This window comes from Lolium perenne, unplaced genomic scaffold (genome assembly GCF_019359855.2).
Source record: "Lolium perenne isolate Kyuss_39 unplaced genomic scaffold, Kyuss_2.0 unplaced26, whole genome shotgun sequence".
NCBI lineage: Eukaryota > Viridiplantae > Streptophyta > Magnoliopsida > Poales > Poaceae > Lolium > Lolium perenne.
Genome location: NW_027248984.1, coordinates 1,597,769 through 1,607,940, shown reverse-complemented (window position 1 = coordinate 1,607,940; position 10,172 = coordinate 1,597,769). Strand labels below are relative to the sequence as shown.

Sequence of the window (10,172 nt, the reverse complement as noted above, 5' to 3'; positions counted from 1 at the left end):
GTTCATACTCAACTTCAGAATGATCTAGTTGATCATTTGTGTGATCATGCACAATATGATCATCGAGAATGAGCGGAAAAAACCAATAGATGATGATCATCCATTTGATCATTAGGGACCTCTTGCCTAACTTGATCACGTGCCGGCCGATTTTGCTACTTTCCTCGCCATGCATCAAGAAATTTGAGATACATAGGTTCATACTCAACTTCATAATGATCCGGTTCATTATATGTGAGAGGAGAGGAAACTCCACATGATTCTTGAACAAACCGAGTTGAATTTATTTAAATTCTTTTATGAATAAGTTAATTTTATGTTTGGATTATTGTCTGAAACTATTGTTGTTTAAAGATATGCAAAATATTGTAATTTGATAAGAAAAATCCAATTTTTTGGGGCCAGCCGTATTGGGTTAACCGGTGCCGTCCCTATACTAAGGAAGCTAATTAATGCCGGCATCCCAAGAGCGTTGTGCCAACGCTGCTGCCGGCTACTATATGGAATGGGTTTGTGGAGAGAATTTATCCTATAGGATCCAACCGATGCATCCTTGACTAAAAAGGAGGCAAGAACTTCTCTCTAAAAAAACACCTCAAGTACTGAAAACCAGGGTATTTTCAGGAAAAAGAACACTTTCCCAAACGCACCCTGAGTGTTTTCCAATCTTCGATATGAAATTTACCTTTGAAGCATCTCCATCTTTTTCTAGTACTACTATATTAATAAAAAAAGATTTGCTAGTTCCTCAGAACTAACTTCGTGCGCTGTTAAGTCCTACACCATTTGATTTGCATTGTGATTCGACTAGTTCTCACTGGACGTTTGAGAAATAGTCACACCCTAATAAAAAAAGACAAGAAAAATTCAGTTCATTTCCTATCACAAGATTTACAAGGCAACCGCCGTTTCTAAATATAGTCATGGAGTCCATCTCATTTCTCCTGGAGCCTGAAGAATGCCATGAGAGCCTGGTAGACTCTCTCCTTGGCGTTCCCAGCCAGGACGAAGTCGGCGTGGGCGTAGTCGGCGAGGTACTGTACGGTGAGCTTGTCGCTGTCGTGCGAATGCAGCGCCTGCTCGAGGCGTTGGACGTCCCGCACGTCGGAGAGGCTGTCCCTGCCACCGCTGCTAAGGAAGAGAGGGAAATCGTCGGGTATCGCCGAGACGTTGTACACGGGCGGTGTCGCCTGGCCGTAGTACTTGATGTTGTCGCTGGCGTCGCCGTAGTCGTACTTGGCGATTATGCCTCTTCTGATCACTGTTTTGTCAGAAGAACATTTGCCAGGTTAACTTGGAATTTCTTGTATAGGCTCAACTGACTCTCGGTGTGAAGACCTTTGAAAATAAAAATCGTGTGCAAATAGATGTGGCTGCCTATACTCACTTTGAGCCAGATGAACCATGTTCTTGGTTGAAGAAGCTTGTGGCTCATGAGCAAGGAAGGTCTGGACAGAGGAGCTGTCAAGGCAGCAATTGTCACCTGTTCACCAGTAGTTTCAGCACGACACTAGTCAGTGCCGTTTAGTCATTTTTCTCCAAACTAACCGCTCGGAATCGGAAGAAACGGGTTTGGGGGAAAATAAATGGAAAAAGGGAGCAGATGCATGTGCAAATCCTAACCTGTAAATCCATTCAACAGATCGTAGCAATCTACCCCCGGTAGCTTGCATATGCCAGTGAGCAGATTGTGCACAGCAGTCCTGCAGAGAAATCACACTCCCAGCCATCAGTTGGATAAAACACTTATACCCTTGGAGGCTAATCCTCTGGAAAGTACGGTAGTAGCATCCAAATGTGCAAATGTTGTGGCAGGAGCAGGGTTGGTCAAATCGTCTGCAGGTACATAAACTACTTGAATCGAAGTTAGCTCCGCTCGCTCGAGAATTGCCACAAGTGCAAATTCCGCTTGACCAACAACACTCAGTTATCTGACGCAATCTTTCTCGGAACCTCAGAACACCTATATATGGCCGATGCCTAGTAAAAAACGAACGGTTTGCTTACCCTGTTGGGTCGAACTCATCGAGCCCCAGCCAGTAGAGAGCCTGCAACCAGAAACACAATAGAGGGTGTGAGCATCGTTTTCGATCGGATCTATCATCTGTCGTTTGATCGGCGGAGGTGCTAGTTTCTGGGTCTTACCTCTGCGAGGAAGACGTCGGCTGCCCCGAGCGCTAATGGCGACGAGACCTTGTTGAGGAAGGCGATCGGGCTGAGCAGGCCGGCCGACCGCATCATCCCTATATGCTCTTGCTGGTCGCTCAGGGCAGCGAGCGCGATCAAGGTACCCTGCACATGGCAATGCCACAGATTTGTGAGTCTTGTCAACATAGAATGTTGCTGAAGATTTCGCTGAACTTGCCATTTCTAGCTATCTTTGTTCGTGTCACTTACCAGCGAGTGGCCGACGTAGTGCACCTTCTGCTGGTTCGACTGGTCGTACACGTACTGCAGCATCGCTGAGAGGTCGTTGCTGGCCAGCTCGTCCCATGACCAGTCCCAGTAGGCCTACGGGCAGGGTTCACATAGATAGATCCAACGTCAGTATATAAGCTATATCAGACTGCAAATTTATATCTGAACCGACGTGCACGCACCGGATCGCTTGAAGAAAGCGACGTGTGGCCGAGGCTGTAGACGGTGCCGCGCGTGTTGCCGATCCAGACGTCGTATCCGTTGTCCGCTAGGATGAAACCCAGGGATTCGTTGGGCGAGTTCATCAGCCATGTCAGCCCATCCTGCCAAAAGATTATTTGATTTGTAAACATCGATGATCTACTGTCCTCGACCAGGCGGTAATCCCTGGCATACACGAGCTACATCACATCGTTCATCAGTTTACAGTACCATCATGAGGCCGTGCTGCAGCAGGACCGGCACCTTCCCGCCGCCGCTCGCCGCCGATGCGCCGGCGCTCCCGCTCGGGATTCGCTGCAGACTCAGGATGTACCCGTCTTTGGTCGTCACCTGCCCTCATGCATATACACAACCACCGAATGTCCAGTAAATTGGTCAACTGTATGATGGTGAGATGAACTGACCATGCGCGCGTATCTGTACTCTACCTACCGTGTGTTCCTCACATGTGTAGCCAAAGGGCTCCACCCTGGACACGCATGTACCGTTCGCCGCCGCGAGGGATTCGTCCGGAGCTGGCCGTGTCGCCGCTGCTCCAACGCAGATGAGAAGCAACAGGCCAAGGCTGCATCTGCTGCCTGTCGACATTGTTAATCTGATCGTGATATCTAGCTAGGTTTTTCACGGTCCTCTCGATCGATCCCGGCTAGCTAGCTTGCTTGGACGTGAAATCCAGATACTGCTCGGCGCTCGTGTTTTATACTCCAAGCTATACTTGGACGACTGATTGAAGGAATGATCAGGTCATTTTCAACTCGGACCAACGAACGCGCCACGCGCTCCGCAGGCGATATTGTATTGTTCTTGCGAGTTATCTACGGAGTACTAGACATCACCTTGGTTATTCACGCCTTCACGGCGTTGTGTTGTACTCATGTACGTACCTCAGTTCACACATCGACTGCTGTTGCACGCACAAGGCTATATATATATATATATATATATACACCCAGTTTTTGAATGATAACAGACACACACACACACGACGCACGCACATTGCAATGGAGCCTTATTAGGCCCAGGATCAATTAAATTTCTACAAAAATGAGATTGACTCATTCATGAATGGCAAAAGATTGATTTCCTGAAGTTTATTCTCACAATGTTAGTTGAGAGAAAGTTAAATCTCCTTATAAGGGAAGGTATTCTACCACAATAAAACATGAGAAGAGGCAGGACTCCGAGCGTTTCTCCCCGCCGCCAGTCTGCCCATCCATTTTATGGAAAAACTAGCCGTGGTTCTTTTTTTACTCATTAGTGAGTGTATTAAGTTTTAGCGGTCGTTTACGAATTATTCAGATGGTGGACTTTTGTTGACTTCAACGTGTGTTTGCTCCCACGACTTGTCCGAACAACACTATATAAGGATGTGGATATCGATTCGAGCTCTAGCCAGCAATTAGATTGCATCTTTTGTTCTCAAAAAATTAAAATGATTGCATCTGCATCATCTTGCTCTCGCACCACACCCACGGTTCCATCTTGATGAGATGATTTTGGCTACTCCACTACGAAACCGCGTGCATGGCTGTCCGGGAGAGCAGGCTTATGGAACCCCTCCTCTTGTCCTCCGCACGGGGAGAAGTTTTTTGGGGGCGTCTCTGCGTGACTTCTCATGCCAACCTTCATCAACTGCATCTGATTTCTTTGACTTTGTTACCATGTATAGCGACCCCCGTTTTTTCATACCTTCAACAACTCATATGTGATTCCTACCTACTGGTGATTACGTTTACAATTATTGTTGAGTCCCGTGTGTGAAACAGGAAGAGCAACAAATAAAAAATATCCACCAGTTGTGGCGAGACGCCGTCGAGGATCTGGCTCAAGTGAGAGGCCACATTTATTATATCTAGACGCGTAGGTGGGAAAGTTGGTGGTTCACCGCTCGGGGCAGGCAGTCCTCCTTCTCATCTCGGACGCCCCTCTTCGTTCTTGTCGGTGAAGACATGAACTCCGATGATCTTGCTCTGCCGCCAGCTTGGTCCTTCTACGACTCTGGTTATGCCGCCACCTGGAGGACCGTAGTTGTAGTGCCTCTGCCAATTCAGACACATACAAGGTGAAACGGCGACGGGGAGGTGCTAGCCACTTTTCTATTGTGTGGTACAAAGGAGATTGTGGCTACATATCTGGTTCTCACATGCTGGTCGCCACTGCCCTCTCTCCTTTATATAGGGAACGGGTGAGGGGCACACCATTGGTGGTGTCCCGCACGCCGAAACCCTGACCCTAGTAAAAGTAGGAACTACACATTGACATGTGTCCATGCCTGTGTAAGTCTCTACTTAGCCGGTTTCAATCAGTCAGATCCTATCAGGTTGTCTCCAATATCTATGACCCCATAGGCTGAAGGAAAGTCACACACATTACTATGAGGCATGCTCATAAATGATGGACGGCAGTGGCTTTTAGCAAAGCTTGCAGGTTCTAGATACCTATGAGTAGCGTATCAATGTGACGTTTTGTCAAAGTCCCTTTGCCTCACGATATTGGTGGTAAGACAAATGCGAGGAATTCATCATGGAAGTGTTGGCTTAACTCTCTTTTCTCATACGTGTTAGATCCCCTCCAGCTAATACTTTAGTTGGACAACCTCGATTAACACTAAATTGAGTTGCTAATGGCCATGCATCAAAATCATATCACACGAGAGGGCCCAGAGAAAATCTCCCATGGTGGAGGGGAAAATTCCGTCTTGGTCGAACCACATCACGCTGCATGCTTCTTAGGCAGACCAAGAGCTGCCTTTATGGCAACCAATTACGGAGAGCGTTTGGCAGCCTCAAAGACGGATAGTCCACATATTGGATCATGCGATGACCTTAGGTCTAAGGATTTCATTACTCAAGTCGCTGCACATGAGGAATTGCTCGTGATGACTTGATCTTTGGGTTAATCCAACTAGCATAGCTATTTTGCTTAGTTAGTGTAAGATGTATAGCATCTTTATGCACATGAAAAAATTGAACCTAGTCATCTTGCAGCTAACACATCAGCCTCGGTAGTATGTGTCTAGCACAACCTCAGAGACTAAGGACATTAACATGAATAATCTAATTAAGCACAAGGTTCATAGCAGGATCATATCCAACGTAAGTTGCAATAGTTTACACATAGGACCATGAATTATGAATACAAAGTGGATAGTGGTGCATCTAGGGCACCAATCATAAGAGTCTCCTCCACCCGCACTAGAGTTGATTACTCAGACATCTCCATATCTAAAGAATCTAATTCACATCGCTCTTGCGTGTGTCTCATGCCTGGGCTAGGAAATTTCCTTCGTCAATGGATCAACAACATTGGCCTTTGTGTGCACTTTGCAAAGCTTGATATCTCCTTCCTCGACAAACTATCTAGCTAGGTGATACCGCCTGAGTATATGTATGTTGTTCTATTGTGCTCTAGGTTCATTGGCTTTTGAAATAACAACATTGTTGTCACAATACAATTAAAATGGACGGGATGAGCAGGGAACCACACCAAGATACATCAGGAAGTTTCGGATCAAAACAACTTCCTTTGAAGCCTCTCAGGTGGCAACATACTTGACTTCTCTTGAGGAGTCAGCCAACATTCCTTGCTTGGAACTTTTCCAGCTCACTGCACCTTCATACAAGATGAACTCATGTCCGGATTGCAGTAGAGAATCAACCAAGTCGGTCTGAAAGCTAGCATCCACTTAACCCTTTGCACCCAACTCTTTCTCACCGCCAAAGACTAGGAACTCATCTTTAGTCCTTTTTAGGTAACACTTAGAGCATAGGAAACGTCTAGCCTAATACATATCATTGCATACATGATCAATCCAATTTCTTAGGCATATGAAATCATCCCCATCCGTCTTCGCTCATCTGCCGACACTAGGCACAGAGTCTTGCTTTGCTGCATTCCATGCGACATCGGTAAGAACCCATTTTTAGCCAAAACTATATTGAGTTTATTCAATATTTTTTTCCATATATGTACTTTGAGTCATGACCCACCTTGATGTACCTCTATAGATCCTGATTACTAGTATATATGCTGTCTTGCCCAAGCCCTCCATGCATCTAGAAACACCTTTCTGATGGATCCTTTGTCTCTTGCAACATTTGAAAATTAATTAAAAGTAACAGTATGTCGTCTACATACAGTGACAAAACTGTAACACAATTCCCACTAAACTTACTGTAAACAAAAGAATCTTACTCTCTCTTGATGAATCCAAATGATTTAACAACCACATCAAAGTGTATGTTCCAACTACGAGTTTCTTGCTTCAACCCGTAGATGGATTCCAGAAGTTTGTAACTTTCCTAGAGCTAGCCGGGTCAAGAAAACCCTCGGGATGGATCATATACACGCCCTTGGAAATTTACGTTAAGGCAATCCATATTGGCATTCATCTGCCATATTTCCAAATTAAAATAGGTTGCTAGTGCTAACATGATCCTAACCAACATAAGCATAGCTACCAGTGAGAACATATCGTTGTCGTACTCCTTGAACTTTTTGGAACCCCTTCGCAACAAGCCTAGCTTCATAGACGGGAACATTTCCATCCATGTAAATTTTATTCTCAAAGACCCATTTGCACTCGACGGCTCGTGCATCATCTGCCAGATCAACTAAGTTCCAAACTTGATTATCACCCATCGACTTTAACTCGGATCTCATGGCGTCTAGCCATGCCGGAATCAATACCTCCCATCACGTCCTGATAATTAGAAGTCTCATCGCTTCCCAACAACATGACATCATTAAAGTTTCATAACCTTGCCGATCTTCGTGGATTTTCCACCTTAGGCGCAACATTTGGCTCAACATCCAAGGTTGTCGACTTTCCCTTATCCGATTTGTCCTGAATTTCTTCAACTTTCACCTTACTCCCATTCTCCTTTCAGCTAATAAATTCTTTATCCAGGAAGACACCATTTCGAGACACAACAAATTTTCCCATCATGGTTGTAGAAGTAATAACCCAAGGTTTCCCTCATATATCCAACAAAAACTACCATATCCTACTTGGGTGTGAGCTTGTCTGATCGAAGTCTCTTGAAAACCGTTTCACATCCCCAAATCTTGAGGAAGGAAAAGACATGCAACTTGTCCGTCCATATCTCATGTGGTGTCTTTTCAACCGCCTTATATTTTTTTGACACAAATACAGTAGGGAAAGGCTCCCTACTGTGTCATTTTCTATTAATAATGAATGGGATATTTACATGGGTAGTACTTATTACATTCTCATAGAGTATTAATCCAGGATTGCATCCCTTCTTTGAGACTTTGTTTAGCTCGATGCATGGTAAGAGTAAAGATAGATTTGAATCTGCCAATACATCTTTGGTGGTTAGGAATATTTCCATTGAAAATAGCATCATTTCTTTGATCCCATATGCTCCAACATCCAACAATCATAATCTCCATGAAAAAGTCCAATGAAAATGTTTGGTTTGCTTCATCTATCATCTGGTGGATGTTCATATCCACATTCCATTCCACTCAAAGGGCCCACCAGAAACTCTGGCTAAAAGTGCATTCAAAGAAGAGATGCACAATCATTTCCTCCGGGCAGTTATGACAGATGTCATTTCTTTGTATTTATCCTCAAGAGCAATACAGTCTTTCCACCAGAATGAGGCTTTTGTGCTGATGGATTGTGGTGTGCCTCTGTTATCATAATATGCATGCCGGACCAGATTAACCCAAGGTATATCTGCATGATTGTAGAATTTATGCAAGTTATTTTTGAGGAGAGCTTGCTTATGCATTCTGAGATTAAGGATTTCTAGCCCACCTTGGTCTTTTGGTTTACACATCATTTCCCAGCTATCAAGACATTTACCTTGGATTTTATTATCTCTGTCTGACCAAAGGAATTGCCTCCCACTTTTTTCGAAATGGACAAAGATAGTTATTGGGACCTTGAAAGAACTCATTGCATACATAAACAGTGATTGGATCAGTTCAGGAGTGTGAGCTTGCCAGTGTAAGACATAAGAGATGATATAACGGATATATTTTTTGTCAATTCTGGAGACCATGGGCATAAGATCAGAAACAAATGTCCTTGTAGTACCCAGTGGTAATCTCAAAATCTCAAATAAGCAAAGGGCAAACTTTCTACTTTGCATCCAATAATATTACCCAGTTCATTAGCTCTTCCATTGTCAATATTGATAGGCACAAGTGTGGTTTTATGAAAATTTACGTTGAGTCCAGTAGATTAACTGAAAGTTTACATAATTTCCTTTAAGTGAATAAGTTGACCACTATCAGCTGGCATAATCATGAGGGTGTCATCTCATACTATACAATTGGGTATTCCTATCCAAAATCATCTAGGATTGGGAGATTAATACTCCCATTTTGCCAAGCATCATTGGTAGCACTTTGTAGTAAATCAGCAATATTAAGGATTGGTGAAAGTGGGTCCCCTTGTCTCACTCCTCTTTTTCAACCACCTTATATGGTACTCAATTTAGTGTAAACGATGATGTCTCTAGAAAAAACGAAAATAATAAAGGTAGATCCACCTGAGTCATCATTGACCTTACCATGTCAATAAGGTTTGGTTACACCTTTCCGATGCACCATTTTTGTGAGGCGTTCCTAGTGAGGTCAGTTATGGAACTATTACACAACTCTTTGGATGGCTACCTTGTTGGTTTTACACTTCTCTCTATAGTTCCTTGAACTTTTCAAAGGTTCTTGTCGTATGTTTCATTATGTAGGCATAACCATATCTACTGAAGTCATCAGTGAACGTGCGATTGTTGTGCCGATTGAACGACATACATCACAATGTATCAGCTACAACAAGCCAAACATTCTCTTACAAATCTTTGGGAAAGGCCTCTTGGCTATTTGTTGGGTAGACATGATCCGCATGTCTCAAATGTCTTCAAGTCATACAGATCTAGAAGTTCATCACCATGGAGCTTCTTCATGTGTTTCAAACTTAAGTGATCAATGAAGTATTGCCAAAATTAAGTCATATTTGGAACATTTATGTTTAACCTATTAATATTTATATTATAGATCGCCTCACCATCAGGATTCAAAATAATTAGTCCATCATGGACAAGCGCATAGCCATGAAACATTTTGTTTAACAATAATGGACAATCATTGTTCTTAATATTAGACTCATAAACTTGTCTCATCAAACATGAGGAGGATACAACGTCTTGACTTAACACATGAACATAATAACAAATATTTAGCTCCATATTGAATCCTGAAGGCAAACAATGTTGCATAGTCCATGCATCCATCACGAAAACTTTGGCTTTGTTCTTGACTCGGATATCAACCTCACCCCTCGCCATGCTCCTAGTGTTTAGACCCTACATTGAGTTGCTTATGTGAACAAAAAATATGATATCATATACCTAGGTAATATTAGGCACTGTTCAAAAACTAGGCCGAATCAACGATTAATAGGCCGATTAATCGCTACTAGGAGCCTGATCGTGTCGATCATCTCTAATCGCTTGTGTTAGTACTTTAATCTGATTAATTGCTTTGACAACCCGATTACT

At 43.5% G+C, this 10,172-nt stretch overlaps 1 protein-coding gene across 1 annotated transcript; it reads right to left on the bottom strand.

Annotated features, from left to right (window-relative positions):
• Positions 1–935: 935 nt before the first annotated feature.
• LOC127330318 (triacylglycerol lipase 2-like) lies at positions 936–3,267 on the bottom strand. The gene is made up of 9 exons (XM_051356570.2): positions 3,073–3,267; positions 2,851–2,970; positions 2,601–2,741; positions 2,398–2,511; positions 2,146–2,292; positions 2,008–2,048; positions 1,624–1,703; positions 1,388–1,483; positions 936–1,261 (listed from the first exon to the last, which is right to left on the bottom strand). The coding sequence occupies exons 1-9, from the start codon at positions 3,226–3,228 to the stop codon at positions 936–938; spliced, it is 1,221 nt and encodes a 406-aa protein (XP_051212530.1). The 5' UTR covers positions 3,229–3,267.
• Positions 3,268–10,172: the final 6,905 nt, after the last annotated feature.